Raw genomic sequence first — 20,312 nt, forward strand, 5'->3', positions numbered from 1 at the left:
CAGAAGTTCCTCTCTGCTGTTGCCACCTCCACGATGGTTCTCCATGCTTCTTGGCCACCTTTCCAGGGTTGTGACAATGTTTTTTGGGTGTCCCATTAGAAGCCACAGCACAAGTGTCCCACCCCAATCCCACCCCACCACAAGTTGTTTTGGTTTTCCCCACCCCCCACATGCAAGTCCAAAAAGTGTCCTTGGGGGTAGCTTCCATCTCTTGGTGGAGAACATTCAGAGGAAGCCACTCCTTGGTCAGTTGAGCCCCAAGGTGACCCTCAGGAGGTCTTCTTAACTGCCCCTAAGTGCTCTGCTGGTGAAGCTGAGGAGAACATCAAAGCCACAACAACTTCAAGCAGCTTGGTGGAAGGAAGGGAGACACAGGGTGGGCAAAAACAAAGGTGGAGCAACATCTGCTTGAAGCAGCTTTGGCCACCAAGGAGGAGGCAGAAGACCACCTCCAACCATGGTGGACCAGCTGGAGGTTCTCCTCTTTGCATAGTGAAGAGCTTTTGGAGTCCAGAGCTGTTGCTTTGTGGTGGACAGAAGGGAGAGGAAGGGTTTGGGTTGGCTGCATGCAAGGTGGGAGGGATCAGGCCAGCTGCTGGTGTCAGGTCCCAGGCCCACCCCTGGGGACATCTCCATGATGGTGCCAAGGGGAGAAGGTCTCAGCCATGAGCTGTTGAGATTCCATCTTGGCTCTGGGGTCATGTTCTGGTGGAAGCTTTCCCTCAGAACCTGGGACAGCCTCAAGCTTGCTGCTGGATGGTTGGAAGACGGTGCTGGAGCCGGGGCAAGGTCCAGGTGGAACCTTGGGAGTCCATCCTTGGAGTCCACCCTTGGGAAGTCATCCTTGGAGTCACCCCTTGGGAGTTCACCCTTGGAAGTCCAGCCTTTGGAGTCTGTCCTTTGGAGTCCCCCCTTGGGAGGTCTCTAAAGGCTTGGGAATAAACCAATCACTGCAGGGTCTTTAAGGCTTCAACCTCTCCACTTGGCTGTCCTGGAGAAGACAACACTGAAGCTCCACCTGGTGACCTGCCAAGAGCCTTGTGAAGAGCTTCTGTGACACCAAGCAAGAAGATACAATCAGCTCAACCCTTCCTTGGGCACTTGGCCTTCAGGCCACCACCCAAGCACGGAGCTCTAGGTCACACAACGGCTGGTGGCATCTTTGGCAGTGGTGGACCTTCTGGCATCAATCCAACCCCAGCCCCACCTCCAGCACGGGGTTGGCTTTGACCTCACAGGAGAAGACAACTTCACCTTTTTGCTTGAGTCCTGGACTGTGGCCACCAGGAGGAAGTTCTTCCCCAGGAAGGTGGTGGTGAAAGGCTGGTACAGGCTGCTCAGAGAGATGTGGTTGAGGCCTTTCCATCCTTGGGAGACAGTTCAAGGTCAAAGCTGCTGGCAGGACTCTGACCGAGCTGGAGATGTCCCTGCTGACTGCAGGAGGTTGGAGAAACTCACCCTTCAGGGGTCCCTTCTGGTGTCCCTAGGTGAGGACAGGAGGAGATGTCCTCAAGTTCCACCAGGAGAGGTTCAGATTGGCCATGAGGTTCAGGGAGGTGGTGGAGTCTCCAGGCCTGGAGGTGTCCAAGCAAGGTGTGGAGATGGCACTTGGGGAGGTGGTTTGAAGGCCATGTGGTGGGGTTGGGGTGAAGGTTTCTAATGGCCATGGTGGGGCTGGGTTGAGGGTTTCTGATGGCCATGGTGGGGTTGGGTTGAAGGTTTCTGATGGCCATGGTGGGGTTGGGTTGAAGGTTTCTGATGGCCATGGTGGGGTTGGGTTGAAGGTTTCTGATGGCCATGGTGGGGTTGGGTTGAAGGTTTCTGATGGCCATGGTGGGGTTGGGTTGAGGGTTTCTGATGGCCATGGTGGGGTTGGGTTGAAGGTTTCTGATGGCCATGGTGGGGTTGGGTTGAAGGTTTCTGATGGCCATGGTGGGGCTGGGTTGAGGGTTTCTGATGGCGATGTGGTGGGGTTGGGTTGAGGGTTTCTGATGGCCATGGTGGGGTTGGGTTGAAGGTTTCTGATGGCCATGGTGGGGTTGGGTTGAAGGTTTCTGATGGCCATGGTGGGGCTGGGTTGAAGGTTTCTGATGGCCATGGTGGGGCTGGGTTGAAGGTTTCTGATGGCCATGGTGGGGCTGGGTTGAAGGTTTCTGATGGCCATGGTGGGGCTGGGTTGAAGGTTGGACTTGCTCTGAAGAAGTCTCTTCCACCCTTTCACCCAACCCAACCCTTCTTCAACCCCCACTTCCATGACTGCTTCTAGCTCAGCTTCCTCAAACCCCATCCACTCCCTCTTCAGGGCTGATGGAGTCTCCACCACACCTCTGGGGCAACCTCTTCCACCACCCTCCTGCTGGGGACCGCCTTGGTCTCCTCCTCCTCCAAACCTCAGCCCAGAAGGAGGACTTCAGTTTGGCCTCCAAACCTTCTCCTGCTGGAACCAATCCACAGCTGCAGGAGGCTGCAGGGGCTGAGAGGAAAGGTCCAAAGCTACCTTTGCAAGGTCCTGGTGGCCACCAGGAGGACCTTGGGGGTGGAAGAGAAATCTTCCAGGAGCTGCTGGAAGGATTTTTGGGGAAGGAAGAGATAAAATCTGTTCAAATATAGAAAATCTTTTGTTCTCCATAAAATAGAAAATTTCTTTTTTTTTCTTTTCTTTTTCCCTTAATCTTCTTCACATCAAAAGCTGCTTTGGAATCACCACTGGAGCTCCAGAGGTCCTCTCAAGAGCTCCACAAAAGCCTTGGGGCCAAAAGAGGTCTCCCATGGTTGGGTTTCTTCCTTCTTTTCTTTCCAGGGGGGGTTGGAATTTGCCAGGAGGAGAAGCATCTGGAAGAGCTTTGGGCACCAAACCTTCTCCTTGAGGAGATCCAGGAGGGTTGACCTCCCCTTCCTGCCACCTTTGGTGGCTGTGTCCTGAACAGAGGCCTCATGGGTCAAGGTGATGGTCAACCACCATGGGCACCACCTTGGCTGGAGGTCCCTATGGTCACCAAGGGTCCCCAGTAAATTTGAGATGGTCAACCCTGTGGCCACCAAGGGTCTCTAGTGACTTGGAGATGGTCAACCATCATGGTCACCACCTTGGCTGGAGGTCCCTGTAGCCACCAAGGGTCCCCAGTGAATACTCTGCAAGGCAGCTCTGAAGGCCCAAGTTGGGTTGAAGAGGTTTTGAGCCTGGGAATGGTCAATGGAGGAGGAAGAAGAGATGGAAAGTGCAGAGGGTGGGCAGCTCCTGAAGGCCACATGGGATCAGGCTAAGGTTGGAAGGGACCTTCAAGACCATCTGGCCACCATCAAGGCCACTAGAAGGTCTCCCTTGGAACCCCAACTCTCCCAGCCTGGCCTCCCAGAAGAGGGCTTCCAGCCCTCCCAGCATGGTTGACCTCCATTCTATGTTCTTCCTTCACAGCTTTTGGCCTTCTCCTTGATGGAAGCATCCCAGGAAGACCTCTCCTGCCAGTGCAGTGTGAGATACATTCATCTGGAGGTCCTCCAGTTGGGTATCCTTGGACCAACCTCCTTCCTCAACCAGCCCTCAGTGGGACATCTTGACATCCCTGCTGCTCTGACCACCACAGCCAGCTCAGAAGATGGGGCAGGAAGAGAGGAGAAGACTTCCTAGGGCAGGAAAAAGCCCAGCTACCATCAGTGGACCTCTGGTGTCTTTGGGTAGGTTGAAGCAGAAAGACAAGGAGCACCTGAGGTCCTCATCCCATGCCCCACGTGCTCCTCACACAACCCTCCCAGATGGTCACAGAATGGGGGTGGCTTGGAAGGGACCTTCAAGATCAGCCAGTTCCAACCACCCTGCCATGGGCAAGGACACCTACCCCTAGAACAAGCTGCTCAAGGCCTCATCCAACCTGGCCTTGATGTGAGGCAACCAAGTGAGACCAAGATGCTCGAGCCCTCATCCAACCTGGCCTTGATGTGGGGCAACCAAGCAAGGCCAAGCTGCTCAAGGCCTCATCCAACCTGGCCTTGATGTGGGGCAACCAAGTGAGACCAAGCTGCTCAAGCCCTCATCCAACCTGGCCTTGATGTGGGGCAACCAAGTGAGGCCAAGCTGCTCAAAGCCTCATGCAACCTGGCCTGGATGTGGGGCAACCAAGTGAGGCCAAGCTGCTCAAAGCCTCATCCAACCTGGCCTGGATGTGGGGCAACCAAGTGAGGCCAAGCTGCTCAAGGCCTCATCCAACCTGGCCTGGATGTGGGGCAACCAAGTGAGACCAAGCTGCTCAAGGCCTCATGCAACCTGGCCTGGATGTGGGGCAACCAAGTGAGACCAAGGTGCTCAAGGCCTCATGCAACCTGGCCTGGATGTGGGGCAACCAAGTGAGGCCAAGCTGCTCAAGGTTCTATTCACCCTGGCCTTGATAAGGTCCCATCCAACCTGGCCTGGATGTGGGGCAACCAAGTGAGACCAAGTTGCTCAAGGCCTCATCCAACCTGGCCTTGATATAAGGCAACTAAGTGAGACCAAGGTGCTCAGGGCCTCATCCAACCCTGCCTTGATGTGGGGCAACCAAATGAGACCAAGTTGCTCAGGGCCTCATCCAACCCTGCCTTGATGTGGGGCAACCAAATGTCCCCAGGTGCATGGAGAAGCCTTGCAGAGTATTCATGGGGGCAAGAGATGCTTCTTCCAGAGCCATGGAGCAGGAAGTTGGAGACCTCTTTTCTCTTTCCCTCTTTGTGTTGCTCTGACAGGCCCCTGGGCTCCTCTCTCAGCTGGACCCTCAGAAGATCTGACCACCAACCCCAAACCAGCCCAAAGCAACCAACACTTTGTTGTGGGTGGAAGCATGGACAGAAAAGAAGTTTTCCTCCCAGATCATCTGATCAACCTCATCACCTTCTGGAGAGGCAACTTCATTCTCCTCCAGAAGGCAATCTCATTGTCCTCCAGAAGGCAACTTCATCATTGTGTAGAAGGCAACCTCATCACCTTGTAGAAGGCAACCTCATTCTCCTCTAGAAGGCAACTTGACTTCTAAAAGGCAACTTCATCATCCTCCAGAAGGCAACTTGTCCTCTAGAAGGCAACCCCATCATCCTCTAGGTCACTTGTCTTCTAGAAGGCAATTTCATCATCCTCTAGAAGGCAATTTCTTCATCCTCTAGAGAGGCAGCCTCATTGTCTTCTAGAGAGGCAGCCTCCTTGTCCTCTAGAAGGCAACTTCATCCTCCTCTAGAGAGGCAACCTCCTTGACCTCCAGAAGGCAACTTCATTGTCTTCTAGAGAGGCAACCTCCTCATCCTCTAGAGAGGCAACCTCCTTGTTCTCCAGAAGGCAACTTCATTGCCCTCTAGAGAGGCAACCTCCCTGTCCTCCAGAAGGCAGCCTCCCTGTCCTCCAGCAAAGGCCACATGGTTCCCCCCCCCCCCTCCAAGTGCTACTTGGCCCCCAGCCTGCTCTTGGACCTCAGCAGGTAGCGCTCCCCACCCCTGCCTCTCCTCCTCTCCAGCGTCCTGTTCTCGCTGTCAAAAAGCCTCTGCAGCTGCAGGGCCAACCTCCTGTCCTCCTCCTCCTGCTGGACCTTCTGCTCCACCTCCAGGCCTTCTGCAGCCAAGGAGGTCACCTCCCCCAGGTGCCTCAGCCTCTTGAGGGAGCCGTTGGTGGCGTGCTCCAGGTGCTTGGTCTTGCAGCGGCGCTTGCGGCCACGGCGCAGGGCCGGAGCTTGGTCCCCCAGGATGTTCTCCACAGAGCTACAGGTGGTGGTGGTCTGCAGGTTGAGCATCTCACTGCTGTTGAGGAACTTCAGCTGCTTCTTGCCTGCTGCCTTCAGAGGGAGGCTGCTGCCAGGTAGCGAGGAGGTGACCCCCAGCGGCCTTCTGCTCAGTGCTTTCGGGCCGAGGCCCAGGGAGGATTTGGCCACCAAGGCGGTGGCTTGGAGATCAGGGACTTCTGGGGGGTTTTGGGTGGTGGCACTGGACCTCAGGCCTGGTTCCTCAGCGAGGTCAGCTGCTGGCAAAGCTTGAGGAGCTTTCTTCTTCTCACTCCCTCTTCCCAGTTTGGGAGGAGGAGAGGAATCCAGCTCAGGGCGAGGGCCTCCTGCTGCCTCAGCTGGAAGCAGGTGGCGGTGGTGCTCACCTTCAGCTTGGGGCTGCTCTTTAGGGCCACTGCTGGAGTGGGTGACCTCAGCCAGCTCTTCCCCAGGCTCTGCAAGCAAGGAGGTGAGGGTGGCTTTGGAGAGAGTCCTCTTGATCTGGCGCTCCTGGAAGATCTGCTCCCACTTCTTCAGGATCCTGGGGCTGGCCTCGTAGGTGGTCGGCTTCTGGAGGCTGCGGCTGAGGTTCCTGGGGGTGGACTTGATGATGAGGGGGCTCAGGACCCTCCCATCTGGCAGCCTCTTGGGAGGGGTGCACGGGGAGCAGACGATGGGCTTGAAGTGGTTGAGCTCCTCGGAGATGCTGTCGTTGCTCTCGGGGCTGATGGACCTCTCGGGCCCCCTCTGGACGGCGGAGAAGGAGGACACAGGGTTGAGGGCCTGACGCTTCTCCGCCGTCAGGTCGGGGGCCGACAGGCAGCGATGGTTCTGGGTGGAGGAGAGCACCCCCAGCAGCGGGGTGGAGGTGCTGCTGACTGCTGGCACCTGCGAGGCAAAGCAGCACAGCTCAGAGAGGTTGGCGTGGGAGGAGGAAGAGGGAGGAGCCGGGGGGGGGGAGGGAGGAAAGGAATGGAGAGGGAGGAGGCAGGGAAAAAAGGGAGGAGGTAAAGCTGCCAGGCTCAGGTCGTGCTGGGGAGCAGCTTGGCATTGCCAGGTCAGCCTCTGCTGCTCACTGCAGCTCTCAGGGAGCCTTGGAAGAGTTTGGGTTGGACATGATCTTGAAGGCCAAGCACGGCCTCAGCACTGCCCCAGGGCACCACCACCCCATGGCCCTCAGCACCACAGCTTCCCAACCCCTCCAGCCATGGGGACTCCACCACTGCCCTGGGCAGCCTGCCACAGGCCTGGGCACCCCTCAAGGGGCATAAATTGCTCCTCAGGGCCAAGCTCAACCTGCCCTGCCACAACCTGAGGCCATCTCCTCTTGGCCCAGCCCTCAGGAGCAGCCCTTGAGCCCCAGCTGGCTGCAAGCTGCTCTCAGGGAGCTGCAGAGAGCCACAAGGTCTCCCCTCAGCCTCCTCTGCTGCAGCCTCAACCCCCCCAGGGCCCTCAGCTGCTCCTCACAACTTCTCCACAGCCTTCTCTTCCTTTCTCCAGACCCCTCCCCAGCTTCCTTGCCATTCTCTGGCCCTGCCCCAGCCCTCAATGTCCTTCTGTCATCGAGGGGCCCACAAACTGCCCCCAGGCTTCCAGCTGCAACCTCCTCAGTGCCCAGCCCTGGAAGCACAATCCCCGCCCTGCTCCTGCTGCCCACACCAGGTGACCACTGCTCCACGGCCACCTCAGAGAAGAAGGTGGTCTCCACTTAATGCTTCCAGAGGCAGTTGGTACCTTGGTTTTGTTGGCTGGGGCTGATCTCTGCCTGCTCTTCGACCTCTCCTGCACGGTGTCGTTGCAGCTCCGACTCCTTTCCACCTTGGAGCTCAGGTTCCTGGGGAAAAGAAGAGGAGGTGAAACCAGGAGAGGTCTTGGGAAGTTCAACAGCTTCTGGCACCAGCTCCCTGTGGGAAAGGGCTTGGATCAGGCTCAACTCCTGGACACCTCCACCTAAGGGCTTGTAGTTAATTGAGGGTGAAGCTCCCGGGGGTGTCCTGGAGCCCTCTGTGCTCCTCACACTTCATCACTGGGACAGGCTCTCACCACCCTCCTGCTGAAGGACTTCTCTCTGCTCTGAGGCTCCCTCTTGGAGCTCCAAAACATCCCCCTTTGCCCTGCTCAAACCTCTGTCCCCAGCTTTCTCCTCAGCCCCTTCCAGCCCTGCCAGGCCACCAGCAGCTCTCCCTGCAGCCTTCTCTTCTCCAGGCTCAACAACCCCAGCTCTGCCAGCCTGGCCTCCCAGCAGAGCCCTTCCAGCCCTCCCAGCATGGCTGTGGCCTCCTCTGGCCCTGCTCCAGCAGCTCCCTGCCTGTGCTGAGGCCTCCAGAGCTGCCCCAGCACTCAGAAGGTCTCCCCAGGGCTTCTCTCCAGCCCTTTCCCCCAGTCTAGATGGACCCCAGGGGTCGTCCCAACCTGGCCCTTGGCCTTGTTGTACCTCAGGAGGTTCCCCTAGCCCCACTCCTGCAGCCTGTCCAGGTCCCTCTGGATGGATCCTGCCCCTCAGGTGTCTCAAGCTCTGAGGGGACCTGGGTCCCAGTGTCTGTGTCACTGATGGAGATGCTGAACAGTACTGGTGCCAGGATGGACCCCTGAGGGCCACCATTTGTCACCCATCCCCACCTGGACCTCAAGGCATTGACCACTACCCTCTGGATGTTGAGCATCCAACACCAGAGCCTCCATCACCTCCCCCCTGTCCAGAGAGGCTGTTGTGGGGGGACCACTTCAAAGCCTCACAGAATCACTGAGGTTTGAGAAGACCTCCAAGATCATCAAGTCCAACCTTCCACCCAGCACCACCATGGTCCTCAAACCATGGCCTGAAGCACCTCAGCTGCTTGCTCCATGAACATCCCCAGAGGTGGTGACTCTTCCACCACCTTCCTGGGCAGCCTTTTCCAATTGCCCCCAGCAGAAAGAAAGACAACCTCCAGAGCTCTTCCCATGTCCACTGCTGGAACCCTTCCGTCCTGGAAGGCCATCAGGTTGGGTCTAAGTTCCTGCAGGATTCTCCAGCAGGCAGGAGGTGATCAGGACAGACTTCAGTGTTCTACCATTTAGTCTGTTCTACATAGCCTGGGAAGAAAAATGTCTGACTGGTTTTGGACTGGGACATCCACAGGAGGGTAGGGGCTGGAAGGGAGCTCCAGAGGTCATCCAACCCCCCTGCCAGAGCAGGGTCAGCCAGGGCAGGTCACACAGGAACACATCCAGGGGGGGTTGGAAGCTCTGCACACAAGGAGACTCCACAACCTCTCTGGGCAGCCTGCTCCAGGCCTCCAGCACCCTCACACCAAACAACTTTCTCCCCATCTCCAGCTGCAACCTCCTGGGTTCCAGCTTGTACCCTTGGTCCCAGTCCTCTCCCTGGGCACCCCCAAGCAGAGCCTGGCACCTTCAGCCTGACCCCCACCCCTCAGATATTGATAGGCATTGATCAGGTCCCCTCTCAGCCTTCTCTCCACACCCAGCAGCCCCAGGGCTCTCAGTCTCCCTCCTCAGCAGATCTCTGCCAGTCCCTTCAGCATCCTCACAGCCTCCCCTGGACTCTCCCCAGCTGCTCCCTGCCTCTCTTCAACTGGGGAGCCCCAAACTGGACACAGGATTGCAGAGGTGGCCTCAGCAGGGCAGAGCAGAGGGGCAGGAGAACCTCCCTAGCCCTGCTGGCCACACTTTCCTTCATGCCCCCCAGGATGCCCTTGTCCCCCAGGGCACCTTGCTGGCTGCTGGGCACTTCCTTGCCCCCCAGCACCCCCAGCTCCTTCTCCTGCCAGCTGCTCCCCAGCAGCTCCCCCCCAGGCTGTGCTGCTGCAGGAGGTTGTCCCTGCCCAGGGGCAGGACTCTGCCCTTGCCCTGCTTGGCCTTCAGGAGGTTCCTCTCCCCCAGCTCTCAGCCTGCCCAGGGCTCCCTGGCTGCCAGCACAGCCTCAGGGCTGTCAGCACTGCTCCCATCCTGGCTGAGGCTCCACTCTGTGCCTTCACCCAAGCCACTGATGAAGATGCTGAGCAATCCTGACCTCTCTTGGGAACCAACCACAAGCTCCAGGCCTCCAACTGGCTCCAATGGAAGGCTCTCAGGTAGGTGTAGAAGAGAAGAGCACCTGTGAGGGACATCAGTGAGGATGATGAGGCTGAAGATCTTACCCTGAGAGGAAGGCCAAGGAGTAGACACTGCTCTTGGAGACGAAAGCTGAGCGGTGGCTCTGCCTCCCCTGGAAGGGTTCTTCGTTCTCTGAGTCCGAGAGGCACTCAGGGAGCTGTGGGAGGCAAGCCAAGGCCAGGCTTTGAGTTGGCCATCCAGGAGCAACCCAAAGCAGCCCCCTGGAGGGACCTCTGAGGCTCCTTCTGGCAAAGAGATGGATCCTGGCAGCAGCTCCATGGTGGTTCTGAAGAGCTTAGGAGGTGCTCTTCAAAGCCAACCCCCTCCCCCCCCCCCAAATAAAGCCTCCACCCCAACTCCACTGCTGGCTGTGAGGTGTTGAAGATGGAAGGGAAAGGTGAGGAGCGTCCCAGAGGGAAGGTTCTAGAGGTTGGTGGTCAGCACCCAGCTCTCAGTGAGACTCCAGGGGCCCTGAGGAGGCTCCCAACTGGAGCAAAGCTCTGGGTGTAGAACCTCCTGCACCTGGAGAAGATGCAGGAGGAAACCTTCCTGGAAGTGCCACAGGAAGCAGAGGAGCTGCACCTGCAGCCAGGAGAGCAGGAGGTAAAGAGAGAGGGGGAACAGAAACCTCTGGCAGAACATCTGGAGCCACACCAAACCCCAAAGGGTGCTGTGGAAGCCTTCTAGGGCTATGAAGAAGTCAAGCAACCAACCCTCCAAGCTCCTTCTGGCAAAGGATGATAGCTCCCAGCAGGAGCTGGAGGACCTCAAACAGTCAAGGTCTTCAGAACCATCAAATCCTCTTCCAGGATTGAGTCTTAGCCCTAGGAGATGCCTGGAAGCCCTGTTCTGGCCCTGCCCCAGCCCTCAAGCTCCTCCTGGCAGGGAGAGCCCAACCTTGCCCCCAGGCTTGCAGCTGTGGGCTCCCCAGTGCCCAGCCCAGGGGCACAATCCCTGCCCTGCTCCTGCTGCCCACACCATTGCTGCTCCAGCCCAGGCTGCTGCTGCCCTCCTTGCCCACCTGGGCACCCCCTGCCTCCTCTCCAGCCTCTGACACCAACCCCCCCAAGGCCTTTCCCCACCAGGCACTTCCCAGCCCCTCTGCCCCAGCCTGGAGCCTTCCTGGCCTTGCTGTGCCCCAGAGGCAGGTCCCAGCCCTTGCCCTTGGTGCCCTCATCCCATTGGCCTCCCCCATGGCTCCAGAGCCCTCTGTAGCTCCCTCCTGCCCCTGCAGCAGCTCAGCTCCCACCCAGCTTGGTGCCATCTGCACCCTGCCTGAGGGAGCCTCCAGCCCTCCCCCAGCTCAGGGATGAAGACATCCAAGAGCAGTGATCCCACCCTGAGCCCTGGGGACACCCCTGGTGCCCAGCCACCAGCTGGGGGTTATCTCCATTCCCCACCACCCTTTGGCCCCAGCCTCCAGCAGACTGTCCAAGCCATCAGTCACTTTCTCCAGGAGGATGAAGCTGCAGAAGGAGAAGCAGAAGCTTTACTCACAGCCTCCTGGCTGACCTTCATCACCAAAGCTTCCTCTTTCTTCTGCTGCTCATCCATTTTCCTTTTGCCCAGCTCCAGGTCCTCCAGAACCAACTTGTGAAGGAGGTCCTCAGAAGATTTTTCTTCTTGGACTTTTTCCTCTCTCAGCTGGAAACAATGACCAAAAACAAAGACAAAACCACACCAAACCAAAGGAAAGAGAGCCCCAGGTTGAAGTCCTACACTTGGCTGCCCAGCAGGTGACCTTCCAAGAGTTTGGGCCACATTTTGGGACCTCACTTCTCTCCTCCTCTGATGGCCAAGGGGCACAAACTGCAACCCAGGAGGTTCCACCTGAAGATGAGCTTCTGCCTCACCACCCTCATGGGGAAGAACTACTTCCTCACATCCAGCCTGCATCTCCCCACTTCCAGTTTTGCTCCTTTCCAGCCCCCAAAGTCCTACCACTCCCTGACACCCTACAAACCTTGACAGGGCTGCTGCAGTTGGGTGGCTTCCTGATGGGCCATGGCAGGTCCCAGGCCCTTGGTGGCATCACCTCCATCATCTCTGAGCTCCAGAAGCTTTTCCTGAACCTCTGCAAGTCTACTCCCTGCACTTCCTTTAGGACAAATCCTCCTTGGAGCTGATGGCTCCCACTGGGAGCTGAAATGTTCACCTTCTCAGTGTGCCAGGACCTGCTGCTGCTGGAAACTTTGGCTCCTAGGCTCTGCAGAAGGATCTAGCCAGGCTGGAGCCATGGGGGAGGCCAATGGGATGAGGGCACCAAGGGCAAGGGCTGGGACCTGCCCCTGGGGCACAGCAAGCCCAGGAAGGCTCCAGGCTGGGGCAGAGGGGCTGGGAAGAGCCTGGGGGGGAAAGGCCCTGGGGGGGTTGGTGTCAGAGGCTGGAGAGGAGCCAGGGGATGCTCAGGTGGGCAAGGAGGGCAGCAGCAGCCTGGGCTGGAGCAGCAATGGGGTGGGCAGCAGGAGCAGGGCAGGGATTGTGCCCCTGGGCTGGGCACTGGGGAGCCCACAGCTGCAAGCCTGGGGGCAGGGTTGGGCCCTCCCTGCCAGGAGGAGCTTGAGGGCTGGAGCAGGGCCAGAGCAGGGCAAGGAAGCTGGGGAGGGGTCTGGGGAAGGAGGAGAAGGCTGTGGAGAAGTTGTGAGGAGCAGCTGAGGGCCCTGGGGGGGTTGAGGCTGCAGCAGAGGAGGCTGAGGGGAGACCTTGTGGCTCTCTGCAGCTCCCTGAAATCCAACTGATGAGGAAGAGAGAGGTAGGAGAAGGTAGATAGCAGGTGAAAACCCTCTGGCTGCCTGTGGGTCTGTCAAGCTTGGGGTGTCCTCTGCTTTGAGCTGCAACTTTAAATTCCTGAGCAATTAATAACCCAGCCCAGGAGCTGAGCAAGGAGGGTGAGTGCTACATGATGAGGCAGGATGAATAATCTGCACCTGGTGGGACACACAACTGCTGCTCTTGGTGGAGCCCAAGGATGACTTCTTGGGGCCACCAGGATGAGGAGCCCAGGCTTGGGCCCTTTCTGTGCTTCTCTCACATGGGAGAAAGGTCTTTGAAACCCTTCAGGTTTGGGTTAAGTTAGAAAATTGGACACAAGTCTGACACCTGAAGGCAGCAGCAGGACAGCAGCTGAAGGGGAAGCTGCTGGGGAGCAGCTGCCAGGAGAAGGAGCTGGGGGTGCTGGGGGACTGCAAGGGGGTGCCCAGCAGCCAGCAAGGTGCCCTGGGGGACAAAGAGGTCACCAAGGTCTCCTACAGGGCATCAAGAAGAGTGTGGGCAGCAGCAGGGCAAGGGAGGTTGTGCTGCCCCTCTGCTCTGCCCTAGCCAGGCCACAGCTGCAGGGCTGGGTCCAGGGCTGGGCTCCCCAGCTGCAGAGAGACTGAGAAGTGCTGGAGAGAGTCCAGGGGAGGCTGGGGAGAGGCTGAGGGGCCTGGAGCAGCTCTGGGAGCAGCAAAGGCTGAGAGCCCTGGGGCTGAGAGCCTGCAGAAGAGCAGCCCCAGAGGGGAGCTGAGCAATGCTGAGCAAGAGCTGAAGGGGCTGTGGGGGGCAAGAGGCTGGGGCTGGCATCTGCTGAGTGCTGCCCAGGGCCAGGCCAAGGGGCACAAAGTGGCAGGCAGGAGGTGGCAGCAGGAGAGGAGAAAGTTGTTTGGTGTGAGGGTGCTGGAGGCCTGGAGCAGGCTGCCCAGAGAGGTTGTGGAGTCTCCTTGTGTGCAGAGCTTCCAACCCCCGCTGGCCATGGTGCTGCTGGGCAAGCTGCTGGGGGTGCCCTGCTGGAGCAGGCTGGGCTGGGCCTGGCTGAGCTCCAGAGCTCCCTCCCCACCACCCCATGCTGGGGACTGCCAAGAGTGTGCTCCACTCACATTTGTGATCTCCTGACTCCAGGAAATGTCCAGGTTTGCTCTCTTGCTCCCCAAGCCTGCTCTGCTCCGGCTCTGGTCCTGCTGCTGGGAAGCTGCCTGCCCGGACATGCCTCAGGTAGGAGCTTCCTGACCACGTGTGGCTAGCAGCTTGGACTGCTTGTGACAGACACAGCAGCAGTCAGCTCCTTAAACCCCATACCTGACCTCTTCCTTTGGGAGAACATCTTGGCACCAGGACACCTTGCTGGCTGCTGGGCACCTCCTTGCTGTCCCCCAGCACCCCCAGCTCCTTCTCCTGCCAGCTGCTCCCCAGCAGCTCCCCCCCAGGCTGTGCTGCTGCAGGAGGTTGTCCCTGCCCAGGGGCAGGACTCTGCCCTTGGCCTGCAGGAGGTTCCTCTCCCCCAGCTCTCAGCCTGCCCAGGGCTCCCTGGCTGCCAGAACAGCCTCAGGGCTGTCAGCACTGCTCCCAGCCTGGCTGAGGCTCCACTCTATCTTCATCCAGGCAGATGATGAAGATGTTGACCAGGAGTGGACTCAGTCCTGACCCCTGGGGGACACCACCAGCTCCAGGCCTCCATCTAGACTCTGCCCCACTGCTCACAACCCTCTGAGCTGTGCCCTTCTAAACCCAGGAAGCTGCAGATAGATTCTTTGAGGTCTCAGAACCAATCTCAGGAGGTTCAATATGGTCAAGGGCAAGGTCCTGCACCTAGGTCTGGGCAACCCTCAGCATCAATCCAGGCTGGGGGAGGAGGAGGTTGAGAGCAGCCCTGCAGAGAAGGCCTTGGGGGTGCTGGTGGGGGAGAAGTTGGACAGGAGGCAGCAATGGGCACTGGCAGCACAGAAGGCCAAGGGCAGCCTGGGCTGCATCCAAAGCAGCTTGGCCAGAGCTGGAGAGAGAGGATCCTGCCCCTCTGCTCTGCTCTGCTCTGGGGAGACCTCACCTGCAGGGCTGTGGCCAGCTCTGGAGCCTCCAACACAAGAGAGACAGAGACCTGATGGAGAGGGTCCAGAGGAGGCCACCAAGGTGATCAGAGGCTGGAGAACCTCTGCTGTGGGGACAGGCTGGGGGAGCTGGGGCTGCTCAGCCCGGGGAAGAGCAGGCTCCAGGGAGACCTCAGAGCTGCATTTCAGTATCTGAAGGAGACCTGCAGGAAGGCTGGGGAGGGACTGCTCAGAAGGGCCTGGGGTGAGAGGAGCTGGGACAGTGGTTTGAAAGTGGAGCAGGGCAGGTTGAGGTTGGACATCAGGAGAAGCTCTGCACAGGGAGGGTGGTGAGACACTGGAACAGGCCACAGGGGGGTGGCTGAGGCTCCATCCCTGGAGACATTCAAGCTCAGACTGGAGGTGGCCCTGGGCAGCCTGATCTAGCTGGAGGTGGCCCTGCTAGATTGGCTGGCCTTGGACTAGATGACCTTCAGAGGTCCCTCCCAACCCAACCCACTGTAGGCCAGGGCACGGGCAGCCCCAATTCCATACCTTCCTCAGGTGGCTTTCATATTCCTCTCGAGGCTCCCCAGGTCTTCTGACTTTAATGGGGGCTCTGAAGATGAAATCTGGAAAGAAGAGGGGAAAAACAAGGAGGAAAGGAAGAGTCTTTTTCAGTTCCTACTGATTTGAGGTTGTCCCAAGAAGCTCAAAGCTCTTGAGGTCCACCACAAGAGGTTCCACAGCACTTTTGGGGGGGGTTCTGATGTTTCTATCCTGACTCTGCTCCACACCTTAGGAGGAGGGTGGCCAAGTTCTACCATCCTGAGGCTCTCCAGAGCAACAACCAAGGGAGGATGAGGAGGATGGGGGACAAAGGAAGCACCTGGAGATGTCCCCTTGGTCAAGGGAGTGAGAGGTTGAGGGCTGCTTTGGCTTGGAGAAGAGAAGGCTGAGGAGGGATGTGCTTAAGGGGGGGTTGGGTGGCAGGAGGATGGATGCAGGCTCTTCTCAGTGGTCCCCAGTGACAGGACCAGAGGTGATGGGCATCAGCTTGGATCCGTGAAGTTCCATCCAGACATGAGGAGGAACTTCAGGGCTTGGAGGGGAGGCAGAGTACTGGAAGAGGCTGCCCAGAGAGGTGGTGGAGTCTCCACCTCTGGGAGACACTCAAGGCCTGCTTTAGGTGACCTTGCATCTGGGCTTGGAGGACCTTCAGGGGCTCCTTCCAAGCCTACCATTGGGTGGTTGGGGATTAGAAAGACTCTCCCAGGAAGCCAGCCACCCAAGAGACCCCAGCAGAGCACCCCAGGATCCCACCCCTGCCCTTCAGCCACTCAAAGACATGGAGAAGCCTCTCCAGAAGTGGTTTCTTCTGCTCCATGTCCTCTTCACAGCTCCTGATGGTCTTCCTGGCTCTGGAGCTTTGATTCCTGCTCCATCTGGCAGGAATTCCTCCTCCTGCTCCAGCTTCCTGCCTTTATTTCCTCCCTCCCCCCACCATGGGAATGGAGGAAGCCCCAAGGGATGATGGCATGAGGCTGAACCACCATCCATGGAGCCTGGCAGTCCCCAGAGGCTCTGCTCTTGAGGCCAGTAGCAAAGCTCTCTCCTGCTGCTCCTGTGCAGAACAAGCCTGGGCAAGCTCCACTACAGGCAGGGAACCACAGAGCTGTGGTGATGGGAAGAGACCTTTCAGGTCATGGAGTCCAACCATGAGCCCAGCACTGCCCCAGGCCACGACCGACCCCTGGCCCCAGTACCACAGCTTCCCAACCCCTCCAGCCATGGAGACTCCACCACTGCCCAGGGCAGCCTGCCACAGGCCTGGGCACCCCTCAAGGGGCACAAATTGCTCCTAGGGCCAAGCTCAACCTCCCCTGCCACAACCTGAGGCCATCTCCTCTTATCCGGTCCCTCATACCTTGAGAGAAGAGACCAAACTCCAGCAGGCTGCAAACTGCTCTCAGGGAGCTGCAGACAGCCACAAGGTCTCCCCTCAGCCTCCTCTGCTGCAGCCTCAATCCCCCCAGGGCCCTCAGCTGCTCCTCACAACTTCTCCACAGCCTTCTCCTCTTTCCCCAGACCCCTCCCCAGCGTCCTTCCCCTGCTCTGGCCCTGCCCCAGCCCTCAAGGTCCTTCTGGCAGGAAGGCGACCAAAGCCCAACCCCAGGATTACAGCTGGGAGCTCCCTCAGTGCCCAGCCCAAGGGCTACAAACCCAGCCACGAGCTGCCTCAGCCTCCTGCTCTCCGGGCTCAGCACCCCAGCAGCTCCTCTCCTGCTCTCCGGGCTCAGCACCCCAGCAGCTCCTCTCCTGCTCTCCGGGCTCAGCACCCCAGCAGCTCCTCTCCTGCTCTCCGGGCTCAGCACCCCAGCAGCTCCTCTCCTGCTCTCCGGGCTCAGCACCCCAGCAGCTCCTCTCCTGCTCTCCGGGCTCAGCACCCCAGCAGCTCCTCTCCTGCTCTCCGGGCTCAGCACCCCAGCAGCTCCTCTCCTGCTCCCTGGGCTCAGCACCCCAGCAGCTCCTCTCCTGCTCTCCGGGCTCAGCACCCCAGCAGTTCCTCAGCCTCCTGCTCTCCGGGCTCAGCACCCCAGCAGCTCCTCTCCTGCTCTCCGGGCTCAGCACCCCAGCAGCTCCTCTCCTGCTCTCCGGGCTCAGCACCCCAGCAGCTCCTCAGCCTCCTGCTCTCCGGGCTCAGCACCCCAGCAGCTCCTCTCCTGCTCTCCGGGCTCAGCACCCCAGCAGCTCCTCTCCTGCTCTCCGGGCTCAGCACCCCAGCAGCTCCTCAGCCTCCTGCTCTCCGGGCTCAGCACCCCAGCAGCTCCTCAGCCTCCTGCTCTCCGGGCTCAGCACCCCAGCAGCTCCTCAGCCTCCTGCTCTCCGGGCTCAGCACCCCAGCAGCTCCTCTCCTGCTCTCCGGGCTCAGCACCCCAGCAGCTCCTCTCCTGCTCTCCGGGCTCAGCACCCCAGCAGCTCCTCTCCTGCTCTCCGGGCTCAGCACCCCAGCAGCTCCTCTCCTGCTCTCCAGGCTCAGCACCCCAGCAGCTCCTCTCCTGCTCCCTGGACTCAGCACCCCAGCAGCTCCTCTCCTGCTCTCCGGGCTCAGCACCCCAGCAGCTCCTCTCCGGGCTCAGCACCCCAGCAGCTCCTCTCCTGCTCTCCGGGCTCAGCACCCCAGCAGCTCCTCTCCTGCTCTCCGGGCTCAGCACCCCAGCAGCTCCTCTCCTGCTCTCCGGGCTCAGCACCCCAGCAGCTCCTCTCCTGCTCTCCGGGCTCAGCACCCCAGCAGCTCCTCTCCTGCTCTCCGGGCTCAGCACCCCAGCAGCTCCTCTCCTGCTCCCTGGGCTCAGCACCCCAGCAGCTCCTCTCCTGCTCTCCGGGCTCAGCACCCCAGCAGCTCCTCTCCTGCTCCCTGGGCTCAGCACCCCAGCAGCTCCTCTCCTGCTCCCTGGGCTCAGCACCCCAGCAGCTCCTCTCCTGCTCTCCGGGCTCAGCACCCCAGCAGCTCCTCTCCTGCTCTCCGGGCTCAGCACCCCAGCAGCTCCTCTCCTGCTCCCTGGGCTCAGCACCCCAGCAGCTCCTCTCCTGCTCTCCGGGCTCAGCACCCCAGCAGCTCCTCAGCCTCCTGCTCTCCGGGCTCAGCACCCCAGCAGCTCCTCTCCTGCTCCCTGGGCTCAGCACCCCAGCAGCTCCTCTCCTGCTCTCCGGGCTCAGCACCCCAGCAGCTCCTCTCCTGCTCTCCGGGCTCAGCACCCCAGCAGCTCCTCTCCTGCTCTCCGGGCTCAGCACCCCAGCAGCTCCTCTCCTGCTCTCCGGGCTCAGCACCCCAGCAGCTCCTCTCCTGCTCTCCGGGCTCAGCACCCCAGCAGCTCCTCTCCTGCTCTCCGGGCTCAGCACCCCAGCAGCTCCTCTCCTGCTCTCCGGGCTCAGCACCCCAGCAGCTCCTCTCCTGCTCTCCGGGCTCAGCACCCCAGCAGCTCCTCTCCTGCTCTCCGGGCTCAGCACCCCAGCAGCTCCTCTCCTGCTCTCCGGGCTCAGCACCCCAGCAGCTCCTCTCCTGCTCTCCGGGCTCAGCACCCCAGCAGCTCCTCTCCTGCTCTCCGGGCTCAGCACCCCAGCAGCTCCTCTCCTGCTCCCTGGGCTCAGCACCCCAGCAGCTCCTCTCCTGCTCTCCGGGCTCAGCACCCCAGCAGCTCCTCAGCCTCCTGCTCTCCGGGCTCAGCACCCCAGCAGCTCCTCTCCTGCTCTCCGGGCTCAGCACCCCAGCAGCTCCTCTCCTGCTCTCCGGGCTCAGCACCCCAGCAGCTCCTCTCCTGCTCTCCGGGCTCAGCACCCCAGCAGCTCCTCTCCTGCTCTCCGGGCTCAGCACCCCAGCAGCTCCTCTCCTGCTCTCCGGGCTCAGCACCCCAGCAGCTCCTCTCCTGCTCTCCGGGCTCAGCACCCCAGCAGCTCCTCTCCTGCTCTCCAGGCTCAGCACCCCAGCAGCTCCTCAGCCTCCTGCTCTCCGGGCTCAGCACCCCAGCAGCTCCTCAGCCTCCTGCTCTCCGGGCTCAGCACCCCAGCAGCTCCTCTCCTGCTCTCCGGGCTCAGCACCCCAGCAGCTCCTCAGCCTCCTGCTCTCCGGGCTCAGCACCCCAGCAGCTCCTCTCCTGCTCTCCGGGCTCAGCACCCCAGCAGCTCCTCTCCTGCTCTCCGGGCTCAGCACCCCAGCAGCTCCTCTCCTGCTCTCCGGGCTCAGCACCCCAGCAGCTCCTCTCCTGCTCTCCGGGCTCAGCACCCCAGCAGCTCCTCTCCTGCTCTCCGGGCTCAGCACCCCAGCAGCTCCTCTCCTGCTCCCTGGGCTCAGCACCCCAGCAGCTCCTCTCCTGCTCCCTGGGCTCAGCACCCCAGCAGCTCCTCTCCTGCTCTCCGGGCTCAGCACCCCAGCAGCTCCTCTCCTGCTCTCCGGGCTCAGCACCCCAGCAGCTCCTCTCCTGCTCCCTGGGCTCAGCACCCCAGCAGCTCCTCTCCTGCTCCCTGGGCTCAGCACCCCAGCAGCTCCTCTCCTGCTCTCCGGGCTCAGCACCCCAGCAGCTCCTCTCCTGCTCTCCGGGCTCAGCACCCCAGCAGCTCCTCTCCGGCTGCCCGGACCTGCTCTGCTCCCTGCAGGAGCCGCAGCGCTGAGCCCGCACTCTCTGCTCCCAGCTCCTGCTCTCCTGCCCCGCTCCCCGTCCCTTCCTCGCCCCTTGCGGAGGCGCCCGGGCAGGTCCCGGTCCGCACGCACCTTGCTCCGGGGGCCGCTGCTCCCTTGCTGCCGCGAGGGGCTCGGGACGGTTGCGGCTGCGGGGCCGGTGCCGGCGCGGCCGTGCGGCGAAGCGGCTGCGGCAGAGCGGGCAGCGGAGGCCGGGGCCCTGCAGGCAGCGCTGGAAGCAGGCGAGGCACAGCGAGTGGCGGCAGGGCGGCGTCACCGCCTCGGCCACAGCCTGCCGGCACAGCGCGCACTGGCTCGCGGCCAGCGCCGCCTCAGCCTCTCCTTCCTCCGCCGCCTCCTCCTCCTCCGCCGCCGCCGCCGTTAAGGCTGCCGCCCCGGCCCTTTCCCGCCTCCGGCGCCTCCTGCCCCGCCGCGCCTGCAGCCCGCGGCCTGCCGCCGCCGCCGCCATCTTGTCAGGCGCCCGCGCGGCTCCGCCCTGCCTGCGCGGCCATGGCTCACCAGGGGCGAAGGGCAGCGCCGGCCCCG

General features: G+C 60.8%; 1 protein-coding gene across 3 annotated transcripts; it reads right to left on the bottom strand.

Moving 5' to 3' along the window:
- Positions 1-5,402: 5,402 nt before the first annotated feature.
- RNF169 (ring finger protein 169) lies at positions 5,403-20,269 on the bottom strand. Of its 3 annotated transcripts, none has more exons than XM_068141993.1 (6): positions 19,860-20,269; positions 15,146-15,222; positions 11,310-11,453; positions 9,857-9,969; positions 7,449-7,548; positions 5,403-6,602 (listed from the first exon to the last, which is right to left on the bottom strand). In XM_068141993.1, exons 1-6 carry the CDS (start codon positions 20,233-20,235, stop codon positions 5,403-5,405), a joined length of 2,010 nt encoding a protein of 669 aa, XP_067998094.1. In that variant the 5' UTR covers positions 20,236-20,269. The 3 variants fall into 3 exon arrangements, with proteins under 3 accessions (XP_067998094.1, XP_067998104.1, XP_067998085.1); XM_068142003.1 differs by having other exon boundaries at positions 11,325-11,456; XM_068141984.1 differs by having other exon boundaries at positions 11,310-11,456; positions 19,860-20,268.
- Between the last annotated feature and the right edge of the window lie 43 nt (positions 20,270-20,312).

The sequence above is a fragment of the Melanerpes formicivorus genome, unplaced genomic scaffold, assembly GCF_026170545.1.
Source record: "Melanerpes formicivorus ecotype bairdi unplaced genomic scaffold, bMelFor1.0.p_v2 SCAF_1, whole genome shotgun sequence".
Taxonomy (NCBI): domain Eukaryota; kingdom Metazoa; phylum Chordata; class Aves; order Piciformes; family Picidae; genus Melanerpes; species Melanerpes formicivorus.